At 47.3% G+C, this 22,458-nt stretch overlaps 1 protein-coding gene across 2 annotated transcripts in view; it reads left to right on the forward strand.

Annotated features, from left to right (window-relative positions):
* CSMD1 (CUB and Sushi multiple domains 1) overlaps positions 1 to 22,458 on the forward strand; it is a 1,871,666-nt gene that overhangs the window by 1,160,485 nt on the left and 688,723 nt on the right. For both annotated transcript variants that reach the window (XM_072763911.1, XM_072763912.1), the window contains exon 6: positions 21,713 to 21,825. In XM_072763911.1, the coding sequence (XP_072620012.1) occupies positions 21,713 to 21,825 (113 nt within the window). The remainder of the gene's footprint in view (positions 1 to 21,712; positions 21,826 to 22,458) is intronic.

Raw genomic sequence — 22,458 nt, forward strand, 5'->3', positions numbered from 1 at the left:
ATTCTACACAGTGTGCCTCACCAAATAAAATGCATAGCAGAGAGGAATATCATGCAAACTTAATCCTATCCCACATTAAATGAGTAAGGAATGAAAAAATAAATATACCTATGAACATGTTATTGGTATTATATATACTAATCCATGGAAATTAGCAGTTGCAATAAATTTTAAAACTTTGCTTCAGTTACCAACCTCGTACTTCTATTTAGTTAAATAATAAAGATCTTTGTCAGGGCCCCTGGGGGGCTCAGTGGTTGAGCATTTGCCTTTGGCTCAGGGCGTGATCCCGGGGTCCTGGGATCAAGTCCTGCATCCGGCTCCGAGCAGGAAGCCTGCTTCTCCCTCTGCCTGTGTCTCTGCTTCTCTTTCTCCCTCTGTGTCTCTCATAAATAAATAAATAAAATCTTTTAAAAAAATAAGGATCTTTGTCTTGTTTCACCCACTTAGGTTGTGAGCACCCGGAGAACTTAGGCTGTGTCTTTTGCTTCTCAGTACAGCCCATGCCCCCACACATTTAATAGTCTCATAACTATCTGTTGCTTTTCTTTCATTTGATTTGATTTGGTTTTAAATTTCCCTTATGAAATACTTCATCCCAAGCAGTCAAACGAAATGTCATGGATATTTTAGGGGCGAGTAGACAAATATCTTTAAAGCCTCTTTCTTTTACATTTAGAAACCTATGATCTTATCTAAATTCTCCAGCGGTACCTAAACCCCTTCTACTCTGCAAATCTCAAAATATCCAATAAACAGAGAAAATTATTGAGGAAATTGTTTTGAGGAAAACATGAGGGCTAGCTGATTGAATTACTTTCTTCTAGATTGATCTGTCTATAAGAATGCCACCAAAGAGATTAAACTGGCTTTATGTGCAAAGCACCTGCACATTCCACACTGGGCTGTAGTCTTTCTGTTGTCAACTGAAATGGTTGGTAACATGTAAAATGTTTTATTCTAACCTCCAGTGGCCGGGAAAATGTCCAGTCTGGCGTCAACCCTAGCGAATTATTAGATGACTTTACTATTTGTGAATTATTACCAGTACAATTCGATATTACCACCAAAAATTGGCTTAATGGAATGGTTTCTGATACGGGCTTTGGGATGTAATTCGGAACCATTAAAGTTGTGAAATCCACTTTTACTAGTGAGTCAGCAGTGTTTGTAATGTGTACTTAAAAGGAGATAATTAAGGACCAGGCAGCCTCTTGATTGTTTGCAGCGCTTCCAAAATTTTATTCTGACGAACAACTGTTATTTCAGCCTCCTCATTTGTGGAATACGAACTAATTGCTTCGCTTCATCTGTGGTGGTTCTGAGTCAGAAGGGACTAGACAATACTGATTTGATTAATCCTGGTATACTTACATAGGGAGATAAACGATGCCATTAACTTTGAACTTCTGATACTTGATTTGTGCGTATGTGTTTTTATCTGGATGGCACAGCTTTGTATCAGACCAACCCTTATTTTTAATCCTGAGTGGTAAGGCAAGGCGGTTTAAAATGATCCAAAGAATGGTTGTACCAAAAGTAAATGGAGGATGTTTTTAATTGGAAATTCTTGAAGTTCACATTGTTATGGTTAAAAAAAAAAAAGAAAGAAAAGGAAAGAAAGAAAGAAGAAAGAAGAAAGAAAGAAGAAAGAAAGAAAGAAAGAAAGAAAGAAAGAAAAAGAAAGAAAGAAAGAAAGAAGAAAGAAAGAAAAAGAAAGAAAGAAAGAAAGAAAGAAAGAAAGAAAGAAAAAAAGAAAGAAAGAAAGAAAGAAAGAAAGAAAGAAAGAAAGAAAGAAAGAAAGAAAGAAAGAAGAAAGCATCTCAGTTGTCAAGTATTTAAAGATTTGGAAAATACAAACTATCAAAATATTCGAGAACATCTTGAGCAACTATTTTTCTTGTTCTCTGTTAAATATATCTTGACATTTGACTACTCAAAATTTCTGGACATTAATCTTTTTCTGGAATGAGCATGAAGACTTAGCTCAGTATATATTTCACATAACTTTAATATAATTCTATGTTCTGCATATATATGCATCAGATGATCTTATGCCTGTTTTTCCATATTTCAAGTCATATCATGACATATGTGTAACTAAAATATTAACCCTGTCATCATCTATATTCTATTAAAATACCAACTTATTCACCAACATAATTGCTTTTGGATATTTGAGCATAATTCACTGCTAATTTTCATGGATCATTTACTAGGGTAATTTTACATCAAGTATGGAATGAAATCAGTGAATAATATAAAAAGATTATTTTAAGACATATAAAATCCCTTTAAAAATGACAATTTAAACAATCTCTCCCTACGCTCCTAATTGGCATCCATCCATTACAGATTTTCTGAAGCCCTTTCTCTATCATGGATCATTGCAATTTATAGCGCTGCTGCTATTTTTAAATAATGAACTCACTTAAAAATCAGTAGAAAATCTGAAGCCTAGTTTCTTAAAAGCTCAAGCAAATAGATACCGTTCTTGCTTTTTGTCATATCTTAGGAAGGATATTGTCAGTTCTGCTTCATGTAGCCTCAAAAATTTTACAAAAAAAAAGTAATGAAAATATTTTATTTCTCCAAAAGCTAGATTTAGAGAGTCTTTTAACATGTATTACATTTGGAGGGGAATAGAAATGGTAATTTGTTATAAAAATGTTGATGATGCAAACATTCTGGTGTCTCTGTGCTTACATGAGCCCAGAAAAAGAGCTGGGAATCAAAAGGATACAAGCCAAGCCTAATTGTCCTCCAAGAATCAGCATTTTTAAAGAAAATCTTCCTTATCAAGGAACTCCTGCCCTAGTTTTCTTATAAATGCCTACAAGCAATACGTTTTCTCAACTGTACATTCAATGAGAAATCATAAGCATGTACAGCAGTCAGGGAAATGTGTTTAGAGCATAAAATAAGACTCTATGATGCCTAATCCTAGGCAATTTTATTTAACCCAATTTCCAAAGACTTGAGAAGAGGAGGGGGCTGCTGGGGAGCCAAGTCATGGACTGGTCTGGAGCTGCAAGATGCCACAGTCTGGACATAACCCAGGGACACAGGGAGGCAGGAAGAGGAGGCATGGAATGGGGGCTGGACAGAGTACTCGTGTCCTCAGGAGCTGAACTCTGGAGAGCCTGCATGCCTGGCATTAATTGCAAGGAATGTAGTGATGGGGGGCTGGACCAAAAGGTCCAGAAGATGGGGTGCTGGCGAGGTGAAGGACTCTGTAATGGAGCAGGTATAGAAATAAATTATGGGTTGTGTTCATTTATTCATGTCTGTCTCTACCTTATTACAAAGTGATTTCAGGCAGCTGGTGTTTGCATATGCTACCCTAATTAGAGAAGAGGTAATAAGAGAAAGACACCCTTTCAAATATATTTTGACCTGTAAGTCAAAATAGGACATGATAGCAAATGTCAGCAGAAGAAATAGAGTAAGATTCATCAACTTCTACAGAGCAGATGGCCACCCCCCTCTTCCTGCGCCTTCTGCCCCCGTACCTAACCAATCCTGATGTCATTTCTCGCTGGCCCCAGATTGAGTTCAAAGTCTTTGTCAAGATGGTGCATTAGGCCAGTGATTTCCCTTCAGTTTCCCCAAGAGTCAGCTGGAGACCTCATCTATCACCACGTGGCCAGAGTTCTGATGCCTCGGGTCTGGGAGGGGGCCGGGGAATTCACATTTTGGGGGAGTGCCCCGATGAAGCTGACGTTGGCTGTGGAGGCAGAGAGGAATCTGAATCTGAGAACCATTCCTTAAGACAATTCCTTCCTGTTGACTGGAACAAGCATGGAAGAATAAGCTTCCTGCACAGAGGACTGTATGGCTCTCAGAACATCTCTAATTCCCCTTTCTTTAGGAAAGCGGGGCAGCAGGAGGAAGGCTCCCTCTGCTTTGAGACTGTGTAGGGATTGGCAAGATCTCCCCTGCTCAGAGAGCTATAAAAGAGGGACGTTGACAGTATCCTGCAGGTGGCAGTGGCTGAATTACAAGATTATTCATTCATTCCACAAATACTTACTGAGCATCTACTATTCCCTAAGCAAAAACCAAAAAAAAAAAAAAAAAGTGAACTCTTGCCTTCAAAGAGCTCATATTCTCTAAAAGAAGATGAATTTAAAAATTAAATAATAGTGCATAGGATACACACACAGGTGTGTGTGCATATATATATACATCTGTGTGCATCTAAATGTGTGCGGAGATTACTACACGTTTAATTCTCCATCCATCATCCTTCTATCTGAAATCTGGTAACAATGGGATTCCTGGGAGGAAAACAAGGAAGAGAATGATTTGGAGCACGACAGGATATCAGTAGCACAATGTCAATGACCCCAACCAAAGTCCTAAAGGAGAAAGGAGAGCCAACCTTAAGAAGATCTGGGACCCTAGGCAGAGGGCATTGCAGGTCCAAAGGCCATGGTGTGTTCAAGGGGTAACAAGAATCCAGCATGTCCAGAGCTAAGTATGTGAATAGACAGTGGCCAAGGATAAGTTTAGAGAGGGACAGAAGGTTGTAGGTCCTTGCGGGACATTTTTAGATTTTAGCCATACATTCATGGAGATTTCTGTGCAAAGGCAGGGTGTGAAGTAATTTAGGTTTTAAATGATTCCTCCAGATGCTGTGCTGAGAATGAGATGTAGGGGACAAAGAAAGAAGGAAGGAGGCTGTAAACATCATGGCAGAAGCTCATGGGTCCATGCAGATGAGAACAGGGTACCAGTGAGGTGCTGAGAAATGGTCAGATACGGATCTCTTTTGAAGGTAGGGTCCATAGGATGTGCTGATGAGTAGAGCGTGTGTATGAAAAGAGAAAGAGGGAGGGGGAAGAAGGAGAGAGGGGCAGATTCGCACCATAAGACCCAACATTCTGGTGGATGAGCTGACTGTGAGACAGCTACTGGACATGGAGGGGACAAGTTGGACATTGGGTACATGGGCTGGAGTTCTGGGGAAGAGGTCCAGGCGGATGATGCGTACTGGCATCGCCACCCCATAGGGGGCATTGAAGGCCTGCGACCGAGTGAGCTCTTTGAGAGGGTACGTCTCGGGGGGGGGGGGGGGGGAGGGGGGGTCCAAGGACAGAGCCCGGACTGATAACCATCCAGCTACCGGCAGGTTTCAGCCAACCATTCCGTAACACAGTGATGCTAACATAAAGTTTTGCAGATTTTTAATGAAGTAGGGAAACAAAACTAACTCACAGCTCAAGTCACAGAGTAATGGAACCATATGCTCACGTAAATCCTTTAAGAAATAGAAACTATTTTAATGGCATCAGGTGGGTCCCTCCCTCACTCCTCATCTCTTATACTGAACTACATTTTGTTTTTTTTGTTTTTTTTTTTTTATTATTTTTTTTTTTTTTATTTATGATAGTCACAAAGAGAGAGAGAGAGGCAGAGACACAGGCGGAGGGAGAAGCAGGCTCCATGCACCGGGAGCCTGATGTGGGATTCGATCCCGGGTCTCCAGGATTGCACCCTGGGCCAAAGGCAGGCGCCAAACCGCTGCGCCACCCAGGGATCCCTACTGAACTACATTTTGACATTAGCACAGGAGTCTACACCCGGAAACCTTCTAAGTTGTTGTTGTTGTTGTTGTTGTTGTTGTTGTTGTTGTTCTTCTTCTTCTTCTTCTTCTTCTTCTAATTCTTCTTCTTCTTCTAATTCTTCTTCTTCTTCTAATTCTTCTTCTTCTTCTTCTTCTTCTTCTTCTTCTTCTTCTTCTTCTTCTTCTTCTTCTTCTTCTTCTTCAGATGTCCTTCCAAAAGTTAGTTCTTCTAACCTTTCTTCTAAAAGCTTTCCTTGTTTTTCTTGTTGGCATCCCACTGGTAATAGCATTCATGACCTCAACCAGTGTCCTTTTCCTGATGATCATTCATTTAACATCTCTTTTCTTGTGTCCCCCAAATGTGATTGGTTTTCAGTTGATGTGCACATTGAAATAAATCTAATTTCCCTTTTTGCTCTGCCTGCCAAAAGAATCAGAACCAAATATGTGGGAGGATCCCCTTATCACCTAGCCTCACTCTTGGATTCATCTTATCTTTACTTATTTTCCTTTTCCTTTAACTCTTCCAATGCATAATATGAATTTTTACTTTTAATTTGCTTTGCAATTGTTTGTTCATACCTCCCAAATCCCTCTTTGACTCAAGTTTTATGTGAATAAATGAACATAAGTTTATCAGTCAACCCTATCTCCCCCATATTGTGCTGGTCGGAATAGTACCTAAAACTCTTTTCACTAAAATTTGAGTCTAATTAGCAGAAATCAAGATGTTATTCTTTTTAATCTTAGCACCGGTCAAACGGATTTGCTTGATAGTCTCCAGCTATGTGTTCCATAGTTCAAAAAGGACGGTGGGAATTTGAAATCCATTCAGCAATGAAGGTTCACCAGGCAAAGGCAGAAAACACGGCCTTTTGGACAGCTAATGAGGGAAAGGGAAGATAAATATTGCTCTGAGTACACATCAGTCCTGTGAGTGTGTGCCAAGCTTCCCTGCGCCCTGTGGGCGGTGCAGAGCAGCCCCCGTAGGGTGCACGGAGGGGCAGCAAATGCAACCAGCAAACAGCGTGTCCTCCTGCTAGGTCACGGCTGCATCCTGAGGAGAGGACAGATCAGCAGACAACCCGTGGTGCTACCAGATCTGAGGTGCCCTGTGCTTCGCTAAAACTCAGCTGCTGGGGGAATGCGCACGAACGCCTTCCTGATGGAGGGGATCTGTAGGAATTTATACAGAAGGTGGCTTTTGGACCAGTCTAGGTGGATTTTCTTTTTTTTTTTTTTTTCTTTTTTTTTTTCCAGTGGATTTTCTTATACAGAAAAATCAGGTTAAAGAGTGAGGTGAGGCCAGATGATCAAAGGTTTTAGAGGACATTCTAAGGAGGGTACATTTATCCTCAGGGTCTAGCAGGAGATGGACAGTGAACGTTTTTAGACAAGGATTGGCGTGACTCAATCTGTACTTTAGGAAACTAGCCAAAGCTCAAGCATTAAAAATGATGCGGGTGGAAAAGCCAGAAGACAGTAAGAGCGAGGGGACAATGGATGTGGCCTCAATTCAGGCTTAGGCTCTGCTTAGCTCTGTGGCAAAACTAACCTCACGGATCCCCAAGTTTGTTTTCATGTTTAATGTTAATTATCCGGATGGAGCAATTAATGATTAAGTTGTGACAAAGTGCAGAGAAGGGGGCTGGCACATGAATAATATTTATTTATATTTGGGTTAACTATTATTTCTGTCATGGCCGTGACCATCATCATCATCACCATTTTTATTTATTTTATTTTATTTTATTTTATTTTATTTTATTTTATTTTTTTATTTTTTATCATCACCACTTTTAGAGAGTGGATCAATTAGGATGCTGTTGCTATCAATGAGCAAAGCAGTAAGTCCAAAGCCCGATAAAAATGCAAAAAAAAAAAAAAAAAAAAACAACAACTCACACTGCAGTGATTCGATGTTTGCGAACCGCGGGCAAGGCAAGTCTGTTGTATCCCCAAGCGACACAGAGGAGCCTGTTTTGGGGAGCTCAGAGGCAGAGGGAGAGGTGGCTGCAGGAGCCCCGACACACAGCCTATCCAGCAGCGCTCAGCGGCTAGTGGCTGCCACAGGGCCTTGGGGACCGCTCGGTGTCTGTGGGCAGCATTTGTAGCTCATTTTTTCTCCCTTCCAAGGAAACATTCATTCACGACATCGGGTCTCGCACAGATGGTCCTGGGGCGGCCTGGAGGAGTGGGGCAGGAGGAAGGAGGGCCAGGCGGCCCGAGTATCCGTGAACCCCGGGTGCAGGTTCTCACCAGCCGGGGCCGGAGAAAGGCTGTAATTGCGGGGTGCCGGCAGACACTACACGGCTTTTTAGGGTGCCTTCTGGCTGTTTTTATCCTGTTCGTATCTGGGTCGGATCAGGCTTGTGGCGGCTTTGGAAGTGGGCGAATAGGGACCCGGAGACCATCTGTGAGAGTCCACCCGGGCTTTGCACTCAGAGCACAGGGACCCCCGAGGATTCCTGCCAACGGGAAAAGCGATGGGTACAGTCACTTTGATCAGTTCCTCAGTGCCACTGGGGCCAGTGGTCCGTGACCTTCAGCTTGGGCCGCCAGGGCTGCCCTGTCCGTTCCCGCACCTGCCAATGGCCCTGAATCCCTGCCCCTCCCCGCACCTGCCAGGGCCACCCCTGTCCCTCCCTGCACCTGCTGATGGCCCTGAGTCTCCGCCCCTCCCTGCACCTCTTGATGGCCCTGAGTCCCCACCCCTCCCCACACCTGCTGATGGCCCTGAGTCCCCGCCCCTCCCTGCACCTACTGATGGCCCTGAGTCCCCACCCCTCCCCGCACCTGCCCATGGCCCTGAGTCCCCGCCCCCAGCCCCCTGGGAGGCCTGGGGGGCCCGGGGCCCTGTGTTTCCACCCAGCCCGTGTTGTCCAGGCCCCCCTGGAGCAGCGGGGCGAGCCCTCCACTGCTGGGTGTGGGGCAGGTGGTGAGGTGCCCCCCCCAGGTGCTCTGCGGAGTTTGTTTTGTTTTGTTTTACCACTTGGACGGGACGTTGCGGGCTGGAAAGAGCACGAGGTCCCCGCGGCCGGGCCCGCAGCGCCTGGCACCTGCGCCCCCCCCACCCCCGCGGCGGCCAGGTGACAGGTGCTCGCCCTCCCGCCGCCCGGGACTCAGCGGGCCTCCCAGCAGGCGAATTCACCCTGAAACACGGGTCCGAGGCCCAGGGCGCGCCGCCCAACTGACCGGGCCTGGATTCTGTCTTCCTTCCCATGCCGAGGGGCCAGAGGTGCGAGAGGGAAGGTCCAGACGGAGGGGCGGGCGTCACGGTGCGGGACGGGAAGGGGCGGGGAAGGTGTCACAGCTGGGGGGGGCGAGGCAGGTGTCACAGCTGGGAGGGGGCGAGGCAGGTGTCACAGCTGTGGGGACGAGGACCCGGGCAGGTGTCACAGCTGCGGGGTCGGGGAGGTGTACAGGTGTATACCTTTAGAAGAGAACATTTAGAATGTTAGATGATTTTTTGTAATATTTTTTTTCAATTTATTTTGCTTATCTACTATTTACTCTTTAACTGTGGAAGGAAAAAAATAGTTCAGGATGTTACAATGAGCTGAATCAAAGCAAATGCTTTTTAAACACCATATTTGGTGAATATTTTTATCCAATTCGGTACAACTTTCTTTTAATGATATTTCAGTTCTTCTCAAGGTGGTCGCAGCCACAGACCACTATTGGACCACGGCCTATCTTGTTACTGACTTACAGGGGAGAACCACAATGAAGATTCAAAAGAATTAGAATAGTTGCCTTCAAGTGGGTAGAGTCTCACTAGCATCTCTGTGGATATTAAAAGTTTGCAGAAAAATGGCAAGAGTAGACATATGTATTCACAATTCTTAGTTTAACTCTGGAGTCTTTAGTAAGGAAAAGTTGCATAGTCAGTGAGGGCCTTCAGCCCTGCTTATCCACCTTGACTCTCAGAAAACCACCAATCCTGGTGTAAAAGCAACTCTGTTCCTCAAGTGTGGTACCAGTGGGCTGGCAAGGAAGCCACCTGGGCTCTCGTGCCCTGTTTACCCTCCTTCAACGCCTAACCTATGCTTGAAAAGCCATGAGACCCAAGCAGGCTCCCCTTGGATAAGGTGATATATATATACAGCACACACATGCAATATATATAATAAGCTATATAATTTTTATTACTAATTATATAATAATGGTCATATAATTATCTATATAAAAATTAAATAAATACATACAATGCAATAGTACTTACCTGCCAAGTGAAGGAAATCCTACCATCTGCAACAATATGAGACTCTCTTGTGGAATTCCTTCTGCCGACAGCCTGAACACAGACTCCCAATCCCCAGGATGCTTCCAGCATTAAATGGCTCAAATGAGATACCGAACTCCACCAGCAAGAAGGACCAGCTAAAGGGGCAGAGCGAGGAAGGTCAATAACCCTTGCTCAGCACGAAGGCAGCGCAGCAGGTGCCACCTGACTGGACGGAGAGCCTGGCTTGCAGTTCTCTGGCAGCAAGACCTCTGAGGTCACCCAGACGCACCTGTTGCTGATCGGACCTGAGCTCCTGCACCTTTTCAAGAAGCAGCTGGATTTCAGCTCAGTGAACAAAGTTGTAAATTGGGATGCAACTTGTCTTTGGCCGGCCACTGGAGTCCCACAGACTTCCACTGATGTGAATTTTCAAGATCTAAAGAGCGGTCAACTCAATAGTCAACATTCGTTAGGCAAATATACCTGTCAAGTACTGATGCTAAGTCCAAAAACCATACTCTGTGCCTAGAGGCTTAGTGCCTCATCCACAAAATGGGAGAAATATTACCTATTCCAAGTCAAGCAAACCAATGAATCCTAGATGGATGAGTGGACTCTATCTCCTGTAAGACCATGAAATGGATGAACCTGAAAGTGTTGTCCTGAGCACAGTAAGCCAAACACGGAAGGAGAAATAATAGTGATCTCAGTTATATGTGGAATTGAGAAAAGCCAAACCCTGAAATGAAGTAGGGCGATGGTCGTCAGGGTCTGGGTGATGCAGAGGGGGAAATGGGGAGAGGTCGGTCAAAGGGTTCACACTTCCAACGATCAAATGAATAAATCCTGAAGACCGATGTTCAGCATAATGACTATAGTTAACAACACAATATTATACCCAAAAGATGCTAAAAAGAGTAGATGCTAAATGTTCTCGCCACGAGGATAGGTAACTCTCAGAGGTGAGGAATGTGTTGATTTGCTTGATGGTGGGCATCATTTTGCATTGCATGCATATATGAAACCATCATGCTGTACACTCTGAATATATACTATTATATTTGCCAATTACGCCTCAATAAAGCTGGAAATAAATGAAATATGAGTACAACATATAGTTTTTTTAAATAAGTAAATTGAAGGACATGTATTTATTTGAGTGATCAACGGATAGTAACAACAAAAATGCCCGGCGGGTTCTGTGAAAAAAAGTGTGGTTTATATCTCTAGGATCTACGTCTCCTAAAGCCTATGTGGTTTTTGTGTTAGATTAATATTCAAGAGAATACTTGATTTTATTTTTCTTTTATTTTTTTAAGAGAATACTTTATTAAGTGAAAATAAGGGCAAAGCTTAGGACAAACCCGGCGATTTCTCAGACTATGCCGGAATGTGGGATTCCCAGACTTGGTTTACACAGGAGTGAGGAGATTGGGGATCTTTGCTGGGATGGCTGGAGGGGACAGAAGGACACATGGCAAATCCCACGGCGGACGACGTGGCCACAAGACAGCAAATCCCACCCTCACGCAGCCTGCAGAACCTAAGAGCTCTCGGGCTCTGCGGCGGGGGTCCCTGTGCCCTGAGCCACTCAGACTTGGGTGCACGTCCTTGCACGTGCGTCCATGTTCTTGGGCCATTCTTTCTTTCTTTCTTTCTTTTTCTTTCTTTCTTTCTTTCTTCCTTCCTTCCTTCCTTTCTTTCTTTCTTTCTAAGAATTCTTTTAAAAACAAAATTATTTATTTATTCATGAGAGAGAGAGAGAGAGAGAGACAGAGACCCAGGCAGAGGGAGAAGCAGGCTCCATGCAGGGAGCCCGATGCAGGATTCGATCCCGGGTCTCCAGGATCACGCCCTGGGCCAAAGGCAGGTGCTAAACCGCTGAGCCACCCAGGGATCCCTCTGGGGCTTTTCACAACTGGAAACCTTCAGCAAGGATGGGGTGGAACTATGTTTTCTAAAGGCAGGCTAGAGTCAGTGGAAGGAACTCCCCAACACAGATTGACCTGAAAAGGTTGTTTTCTCCCCAAGCCAAGGAGACAGGGCAGGGACAGACCCTCAGGAGAAGGCCATCCATTCCACTGACCCCTGGAGCTCCTCTGGAGGCTGGAAATAGGAGCTCCGGGCGTCAGTAGGATGGCCTCCTCCTGAGGATCCGTCACTGCCCTGTCTCCTTGGCTTGGAGACGGCTGTGTCCTCCTCATGTCCTCACCTGCGTGTCCCTCTGTGCGTGCTCTGTGTCCTTGTCTCCTCTTCTCATGAGGACACCAGTCAGGTTAGGTTTGGGCCCACCCAGAGGACCTCATTTTTCCTTAAAGTTCCTGCCTCCAAATGAAGGCACATCCCGGGGTCCTGGGAGATGGGACCTCACCATATCAATTCAGCTCATCACACCCTTGCTCCGACGGGCCCCAAACTATGTGCAGGAGTTTGCTCAACAACGTATCCCTGCCGCCTTGCACGTTTGGAACAAAGAAGAGGATAAATAAATTTGAAAAATTAACGGAGCAGTAAGCTCTGCATCAGCCTGGCATGGAATATCGCTGTCATGTTTGGAAACGCTCTAGGGGGCCGTGTAGGTGCCAGACACACAAGTACCCGCCTACGGATCATGCGGTCTGCGGTCACCCGGAATGTGCCGTGTGTCATGTGGAGTTGTGAGCGTCTCTGTGTGTGTGCACGTGTTTCATGCAAACACGGACACCTATGGGGGTGATCAGGAGCCATCGGCTTCCCTGAATTGCATCGCCGCGAGGGTAGAAGCAGAACAGAGCCCTCGCGGGTGGGGATGGAGGAGTAGGAGAGGGTGCTGGCGGCCACCAGCCTGTCGAGCCTGCAGTGGGCACGGGCTTATCACGCGGGTGAGGCCTGGTGGGGCAGCTGATGCGGTGAATGCCCGGAGCCCAATGGGGAGGGGTGTGGCTGGCCTGGAATCCAGGCGGGGCTGGGCGCCCGGGTGGCTCGTGAGTTAGGCGTCTGCCTTCAGCTCAGGTCCTGATCTCAGGGGCCTGGGATCGAGCCCCCCGTCGGGCTCGCTGCTCCCCATAGAGTCTCCCTCTCCCTCTGCACCTGCTCCTGCTCGCTCTCTCTCTCTCTCAAATAAATAAGTAAAATCTTTAAAAAAACAAAACAAAACAAAACAGTAAACCCAGGAGAGGCCGGCCCTGGTGTGTGCAGTGATGACAGGACCATGATCCGGCTGGAGGGCGAGGGGCAGCCGGCTTCCGTGAGGCCCCACGACTTCTGACCGTCTCTGGTGTCGAGGCTGGACGCCCTGGGGCTCCCGCGAGGGCTCAAGGGGCTGCAGCTCCTGCCAGGGGCCTGCCGAGGCGCAGCAGTAGCGTCTTACCAGCCGGTGGCATCCCGTGTGTCCACTACATCGACGGAGGTAAGAAGCTCGTCTTAAGGAAAAAAGAGGAAAGGAAACTCATTTCAGACCCTTGAATGGGTCCAGCAATGGTCTAGGCTGCGACTAATCCCACCCCAGGGGGATCCCATGGGGGCAGCAGAGGATTCGGGAGCGGCCGACTTGGCTCTCGGGCTGCCCCGTCTCGCCCTGGGCCTGTGGACTGAGCCACCACCCGGCCCCGGGCTAGCAGCACCCTGCACCGCAACCCCAGGCCCCAGAGGACACGGCCAGTCACGATTACCCCCAGAGGATCCTCTCTGCTTGGCCTTTGGGCTGCTCCCCGATGTGGTGGCCCAACGCCCGGGCACGCTTGTCACCACCGTCTCCCAGTCCCGCCGTCTGTCCCGGGTCCTTGGCCCACGTCTGATAGAGGCGAGGATCCTTCTGCCGCTCCTTCCCCACACAGACGGATGTTCCCATGGCCGGGAGTCCAGAGTCACGGCATGGGGCCCCTTGGCCACTGCAGGGGGAGGAACACAGAGGACACGCGGCCCCTGCCCTGGGCACCCTTCCCGGCGGGGCCATGGCCCTGGGTACAGAGTCAGGACTCAGGGTTGGGGGCACTCATTGCGCTGCTGCTGCTGCTGTTGCTGGGGAGCTCGGGCCAGGAGCGAACAGAAGCACAGAGACCCTTCACTTTGGACTCAGCCAGCCTGTCCCGAACGCAGTGACCTGCCAGGATGGGGCATCCAGAAGCACCAGGTGCCTGGGTCGGGCGGGAACACACTTTCGGGGAACCTCCTGCAATTCAGGCCGGGCCCAGGCTGCCCCTGCGCAGGAGCCAGGCCTTAGCAGTGGGAAGGCGAGGATGCTGCAGTAGCCCGCTGGTAGCCAGGGAAGGGGCCTTGGACAGATGATCCTTGCTGCAGCTTTGAAATGTGAGACGGATTTGAACAGGCAACGGTCAGCAGCGCCAGGCTCGGCATGGGCAGCGGGGGGCAGGCCCCGGCCCGGGAGCCAGAAGGGGGCTGGGAGGCTCCAGGTGGGAACGGTTGGAGTCCCACACCAAGAAAGCGGGCGCCCTTCTCGGGGCGATGAGGGGCTGGGAGGGGGTTGTGAGTCAGCTCGGGCACCACGCAGACTGCTTTCACTTCTCCCCAGTGGCTCTGTTCGGGGCTCGGCTGACAAGTCAGGACTCAGCGGCGCAGCTCTAGGACTGGCTTCCCCCGGGAGGAGAGCCAAGGCCCTATTGTGGGCGCCTCTGGGCACCTGCACCCCTGTCTGGTGACACCTGCCCTGTGTCGTGGCTCATTGGCTGTGTGCTGGGCTCCAGGCCTGGCTCCCAGCTCTGTCTGCAGGGCCTGGGCTGCTATCAGGTACGTGCCGTCGTTTGTAAGGTGGGTACGAATCATACTGAGGGAAGCTGATGTCCTGGTGCCACAAGGGGATGAGCACAGGGACAGAGGGAGAGGAGCACGAGCGGGGGTCTCACTTGGGCAGGGCATGGGCAGCACCTGTGCAGACGGGGTGGTAGGCAGCACAGTGCTGCACGCCCGCAGCTCGGCATCTGCATAGATTTTGCATGCAGGCCTCAGGTCCAGAAGGGTCTATGGGACGAGGGATGTCACACACTGGGATCCCTCCCCGGGCCCACTGCTGTCCTGCCTGTTTTGGTGTGGCCAGGATTGCACGTCTGAGAGCTTGCCACCTGCACAGGCCTGCAGGGCGTGGCATGTCGATGACCTAGACCCCTGCCAAAGAGCTCGCGGGCGACCAAAGGCAGAGCTGAGGGGGTGGGTGCCCAGGACATCTCTGGAGCAGGTGCATTGGGAGCACCCTGGACTCCATTAGGGGTCATTACAGTGACGAGAGACTAGATGTCCTGTCCAGATGTGGAGCTTCGGGAGCGTCCACTCGGGTCCTGTTCCCTGCGATGTGCGTGTCTGTGGGCAGAGGCAGCAGCCCTGGGGCACGTACAGAGCCACTGCCATGTCCCGGCACTGCTTCCCCCCTGCTTTCCTTCCTCCAGAGCCCTGAAGGTGCATGATTCACCTGACAGACACCACTGAGATCCCCCCATCCCCTTGTGATGGCGAGGGTAGTGTAGGGTGATGCCCACTGCGTGGAAGCTCCTATTCTGTTTATGTGTGTGACGTGAGCTTCTGCTGCGTGCCTAGTGCTCGGCGAGCTTCCAGACAGACAGTGGGGGTCATTGGAGCTTTGCGGGTCACCCACAAGACGACAGTCAGCAAGCAATCACGCGTGTGCCCAGGTCATCGCAGAAATGTCTGCCCAAGGGGCGCCAGGGGAAGATGTGACCAGGGCCCCCCGCATCACTGTCAGGTCAGGCTTCGCCGACCACAGGCCCTGTAGGCTGAAATTCCTGGGCAAGTGAGGAGGAAGGGGCCACAGGGTGTCGGGGGCGTCGTGGGTGTCGTGGCTCGAGGCAAGAGGCGCTAGGCCCAGGCCCCTGAGCAGGGAAGGGCGTGCGGCCTGCAGGGGCTGAACCAAGTCATGCCCATCCCAGCACAGAAACCCGGGCCGGCATGGAGCCTGGGAAGACGAGCCAGGCATCGAAAGGAGGACACCGGGCCCAAGAGGCTAGAAACCACTTTCCTTTTTGGAAACAGCACAGGGTGTACAAGGGGAGGCCAGAACGTGGAGAAGGTGGTGACTAGAGACCCGAGAGGAAGGAGGAGAGCCGTCAGTGTCCTCCCGAGAATCCTCACCCATGGCTTGAGCAAAGAGTGAAGCCAGAGAGAGAGAAGGTGTGCAGGACAGAGCAGGCCTAGGGAGCTAAGCATGACCGCCAGGCCACGTGGAAGGGGGTGCAGACTGGAGCCCAAGAAGGAACTTTCGGGGGGGGGTCTTCTTCCGTGACGCTTCTGAAGAGCCCCTGGGTGGTGGGGTTGTTGTTGTTGTGGTTGGTTCATTTGTCTGTGTTTGCTTCTCCTCGAGGGTCAGTATGTGAGTAGAAAACTTTTGGAATCAGTGTCTAGAAATCTCTGTACCTAACCACACATCGTACGGTACATCGATCTGTGTATATGTATATTTGCACGCACATGAGGCGGAATTCTGCGGCTCTTCTTCTCATGAATTCCCAGGGTAAGAAATGCTTCTAATTTCCATTGTTTCTTCAAAGTCCAAAATAAGGCTTAGACTCGCCGGTGTGAGCTCAACGTGTGTTCAGAAGACGGTGGCGTTCCCTAGTAACATGACCAACAGGCGGAAGCATGACATTTCAGGAGCCCTTTGTCGTATTAGATCTTTCATTTACTGTTTACAAAACTGAGATAAATGGAACGCCAGCCTCTGAGTCACGTTGGTTCCACGTCCACAAGAGCACCGGAAAACCTAACGACTTCTAGATGACTTTCTCCGGGTGACAAGCAATCAGCTCCTCCAAGGAATAGGTTTATGAAATTCTTTAGGCTCCTTCGGGAGGGTGGGTAATTTACAGTCTGTGTTGATGGTATTAATGCTTTCTGGCTTCTTAGTCATCACAGTTAAAGAGGTTTAACTACAGAGACTCCCAGCAATTTATAGGGATGATTTTCTAAAGACACAAGAAATCTGGCTTCATGTCAAGCAGGAGCTCAAACAGAGCGCTCTCAAGAACTTTAGCGTTTCCAAATGCGTTTTCGAAAATTATCTCCATACATCGACTCCATGTTTTTCCAGTTACATAAGTAAATTGAATGAGTCACAGACAGTCATAAGGCTGAAATGTTTGAGAAGCACAACGTGCTCAAACCCCTTGTGTCATGCCTGAGAAGTGTGGGGCTGACAGAGGTTAAGTGGGAGAGGAAGTTACGGATGCATTATAAATAGAATCCTAAAATTTATAGTAAAGCTATTTGAAGAAAGTAGAACAGACTGGCCGGTTCTATTTTGGCTCAAAGAAGGTCGTCTTAACTCTAAATACCCCGTGGGTCCTACATCTATTTTTACCGTTGGCAGCAGCGAAACCTTGTTGAATCTCTGAAAGCAATGAGTTTGCCAATGGATTACATTGCCTAATTTGGCAATCTTGGGAAGGGTGAGCACTACCAGTTCCTGCAGCCGTATCTACAGGGACAGTTCAGTACTCCTCACCGCGAGGCTTTATGGGTTTCCTGACCTAGTTTGAGATGCTCCACAAATGAAACGCATCTAACATTCCCGCAGAAAAGACCCTTTCCTGGCAGATCACGTTGAGGTGTCTTTTGTTTTTCGAAGTCCAAAAAATATTTGAATCGCCTGATTTCTCCAGACACCCGTCCTGTGTTTTTACACGTGAAGGATAAAAAATTAAGAGTACATTAGATACCCTCGACTAATAGACAAAGACATGTGTTGATGCCTGCCAGTATTAAATCCTCTCTCGGCAGAATGTTTCTGCTTGGTATCTCATGCCCACTATTTATGTCAAGTCCTCACTACTGCCCCATAATCTCTCACTTCCAAAACGACTTACTTATTAGAAAACCAAATCCAGCAGACTCTGAAGAAATACAGTTGAGACCTAAGGGAGACTTTGAAGAAAAAAATAAGCCAGTGATGATGGATGTTCAATCACTGATAATTATACAGAGTGTTAAACTAGGATTATTAATAGGTTTAGAGTGACGGCATCATCTGCTGAATTTCTTCTCTTCCTAGACGGTTTTAGAATTAAATATATAGTATGTGTATTAAGAAGCTTGTTTTCCATTGCTGCCATAGCAAATTAACACCGACACAATGGCTTAAACCAACATGAGCTTATTATCTACAGTGGTCTAGGTCATAAATACAGGCTCTGCTGGAATGAAATCTAAGTGTCAGTAGGGCTGTATTCCTCCCCGAGGCTCTAGGGGAGATGTATGGTTTTGCCTCTTGCAGCTCTGTAGGGGCCGCCCACATTCCTTGGCTCAGGCCCCCTTTCTCCATCTCAGGGTCAACAGGGTCAGCAGCCATGGCTGCAGTTCTCACGTGCATTTCCCTGACTTCCTTCATAGGTGCCTCCTTCTCCGCGACTCTCTTCCTCTGTCTCCCTCTTCCATTTGTAACCATCCTTTTGACCACATTGGGCTACCCCATCGTCCAGGATAATATCCCCTGGGTCGGTAACCTCATCTCATCTTTGAAGTCTCCTTTCTCCATGTAAGGTGAGGTAGACACAGGTTCTGAGGATTAGGATGTAGACACCGTTGGGAGCCATTCTGAGATCACGAAGGTATTCAGTCAAATTCTTACCTCTAGATCTCATCCAAATCATCCAGTTTCTTGGCAAATCTAGCACAACATCCATTGGCTTGTGTATTTGTCAGCTTCCTTTAAGTTGGTGTGTGATGATGAAATGCTGGGACACCTGCACCCCGATGTTTCTAGCAGCAATGTCCACAATAGCCACACTGTGGAAGGAGCCTCAGTGTCCATCGAAAGATGATGGATAAAGAAGCTCTGGTCTATGTATACAGTGGAATATTCCTCAGCCATTAGAAATGACAAATACCCACCATTTGCTTGGATGTGGATGGAACTGGAGGGTATTATGCTGAATGAAATAAGTCAATCGGAGAAGGACAAACATTTATGGTCTCATTCATTTGTGGAATATAAAAAATAGTGAAAGGGAATAAAGGGGAAAGGAGAAAAAATGAGTAGGAAATATCAGAAAGGGAGACAGAACATGAGAGACCCCTAACTCTGGGAAATGAACTAGGGGTGGGGGAAGGGGAGGTGGGCGGGGGGTGGGGGTGACTGGGTGATGGGCACTGAGGGGGGCACTAGATGGGATGAGCACTGGGAGTTATTCTATATGTTGGCAAATTGAACACCAATAAAAAATAAATTTATAAAAAAAAAAGTTGGTGTGCGATGAAGGAACAATTGACTTTATAGTGTAAGGCTGCTATTAAATGGCAGCTTTGAGATTAGCCCAGGCCTGTGGAACGAGACAGAAAAAGTCACAACTGCAAAGACTATGTCTTATATAGAACAACCCCGACTCAACACCCCAAACAAAGAGGATGTGATGATGTGTTTATTTTCCACAGACAAATTAGGAAATCCATGCACAATAATCCACTCTGGAGTGTGACTTGTTTGCATGGCTTGACTCTAACCATGGACAATGAATTTTTTATATATGTATACGGCCTCACATTTGTTTTTGTATAAAATGAATCCGTAATTACATATTTTTGAAGCGAGTTATACTATCTTGATATACATCATTGATTATTTAGGTAGTATTTAGGTTGTATTTATAATACTAATTATCTACCTTCCCAGTATTTTTACAAATTGCCTCATATATACCAAACCGAAGGTCAGCAGATCCCAGTCCATAGGCCAAATCTGGCCTATAAATAAGAACAATGTTTACATTGTTCAACGTTTGGAAAAACCATCAAAGAAGAGTAATAATTATCTTTCTCTGGCTGACTTATTTCACTTAGCATCGTATACACTAGTTCCATCCATGTCACTGCAAAGAGCACAATTTCATTCTTTTTATGGCTGAGTAATATTCCATTACATATAAAACTTTGGGGTGGGTGACTTCACCCATATGTGTAATATAAGAAACAAAGCAAATGAACAAAGGGGAAAAAGAGGGAGGGGCAAACCAAGAAACAGACTCTTGCCTACAAAGAACAACTCTCCAACAGCAGAGGTGAACAGTTGCAGCGGGAGCTGCATGACTAGTAAACCCTCCAACATGTCTGTTTGGCCCTTTAGAGATGAAGCATGTTGATTAACACAGAACTGGCGTTTTCGTGCATTAGAGGTGTGGAAAACATGGTAGGCGAAGAGGGGATTTATTTACGTGCAAGGCTAATGTTGATACACAACTAAAATGCAATCGCATCCAGCTTTTGAGAGCAGAACCACCTGAAAAGAACGTAATTTAAAAAAAATACTTTTAAAGCCACAACAAATAAACATGGAATTGGGTTATGAAATTTTCAGCGAGTACATGTAGGTGAACTGCCTAGATTCTGGGCTTTTGAATTCAGAAGTTACTTATCTTCCGGTCATTGTCAGCATTAGGCAAAGAGGTAACCTATATCTAATAGAATTTGTAACATCGGCTCCCCAAGGGAAGCAGGTGCTGGGAGAGGGAGCCTTCCAACAAAATATCAGAATAATGAAATGTTCCCTGGAAGCAGCTGTATGCGACTGCGACGGTTAGAACCACATCAATCCAAGCAAATAGGCAGATCTGAGTGGTGTATTTCCTCTCACAGAAGATCATTTCAAACAGTGACATAAACACTGTCGCAATTGGTTACAGTCAAGGTTTGGCTTTTAACTTTAAATGGATCCTGCACATTTTTAAACCCGAGATTTCAAATTGAACACCCCGACATCAGAAAGCTTGCCTACATATTTCACTTGATGCTGGTTTTCCTCCGGGTAACAGAGTGAGGAGGGAATCGCTCTACCTGCCACCCCGGGCCCGGTAAACCCTGCGCCCCGAGTAGCGCTTGCAGCCTGAGCCCGCAGCCCTGGTGCGCACAGGCCAGCCCGCCCGGGGCAGCCAAGGTTTCAGCTGCCAGCAAGTTGCTCAAACCTTTCCTGATCATCCACACTAACAAGCATCACTTTGAAGATAGATTTGGCAATTGAGATGAAGGTGATTACACGATGCACAAACAGGTGGCATTTAAAACGTGCGTCAGGGACACTTACACACGTATCCGTATCACCTCCGTCAACCAGGCCCTGATGGGAGTGCTCTCGGGCCCAGTTTCCAGACTGGAAGGTATAGGCTCCGATGGCCCGGCAAGGCGGAGCCGCACACAGCTCCCAATCCAGAGTGAGGCACCCAATCCAGCGACACTTCTGCCTTTGGCCAAACCTGACCTGTCGCTGGGTCCCCTTCAGACCAGAGCTTGACCACCCCAGAAGACTCGCGCTCCCCGACGCGACAACTAAAGGCCCCAGTGAGACGGAGGGTGGGAGCCCGCACAGCTTAGGCAGAGAGCGAGCACGTCTGATTTTGAAAGTTTTAACTGTGCTCAATAGACGGCTTTGCCCAAACATGATCTTATTTCGTTCCAAATGTCTTTGGCAGTGTTTGCCACCATCCCCCGAAACACTGCTCTCCTTCCCGTGGGCGGGGAGGGCCCCGGCCGTGGATTCCGTGGATGGGACCCTAGACACAGGGGATGCTATCCAGCGTGACAGACAGTGCAGATGAGGACACTTCAGGTGAATCAGAGTCACGGAGCGTTTCAAAGAGTAGAGGGCAGGGGGGACCACGTGCCTATTTCTTATCCTTGTATACTTCATTCCGATGGAGGGCCTGATGACAAGAATTCAGTGATCAAAAGGATCACTCTGCTCACTTATCCATCATTCATAAAGAAGAATGAATATGCCAAGTCTGGGTTAAAGGCTCCGTCCCATCAAGGGTGACTGTCGCGCTGTCGCCTGAGTCCATTCTGGGCCTGAGGGCAGCTCGTCCATGACCTCTGCCCCAGGACCTCAACCTGACAACTGTCTGTACTCAGTTGTGAAAGCGGCTCGGCTCTAGGACAGTTGCTCTGTTGGTTTACAAGGGAGATTTTTTTCTGCTTCTCTCCTCCAGGCTGACTGGCATGAACCTCCCTTCTCCCGTCATAAGTAGCAAGAACTGGCTACGACTCCACTTTACATCGGACAGTAACCATCGACGCAAAGGATTTAACGCACAGTTTCAAGGTAAGAATGCCCTGTTGGGTATGCCACAGACGAGTGGGAGGTATTTTGGTCTCTTTACCCTCAAACTTTAGGATTCTGTTGCTGGAGATGGAGCAAGAGATAAAAGTTTAAAAGTACCCTCTAGCTCTTGGATGAACAATTAACTTTGGAAATTCTCCAGATACGACTAGCAAACTTCCCCGTGAAGCTTTATTATCGTGACAGTATGTAACGTATTTTGTTGTTTTGCTTGAATTATTACCAAGTTTTAATCAGTAAGTCGGTAAATATGTAATAGCATTCATTGTAATCCGTATACACCTAACCAGAAAATATCTATACTTGTCAGGTTGCTTTCTTTATCCACTCGCCAAAAATGGCACAGCATATAGGTTGCATGAATATGCATAAGTGCATCATCGTATCACTTGCAGCTGTAAAATATATTCCCAGTACATAAAGCAAGCTACCTGCTTTAATAATTTACAGGTAAGTGAACATCAAAAGAAAAAAAAAAAACAGGAGGGTTTTTTTGTTTTGTTTTGTTTTGTTGTTTTGTTTTGTTTGTTTGTTTTGTTTTGTTTTTAGCTGAGTGAAATGAAGCCTGTAGTCACTGGCATGAAGGTTGAATTTTGAAATTTCCTCTTTGTATCA

Source organism: Vulpes vulpes, chromosome 7 (genome assembly GCF_048418805.1).
Source record: "Vulpes vulpes isolate BD-2025 chromosome 7, VulVul3, whole genome shotgun sequence".
NCBI lineage: Eukaryota > Metazoa > Chordata > Mammalia > Carnivora > Canidae > Vulpes > Vulpes vulpes.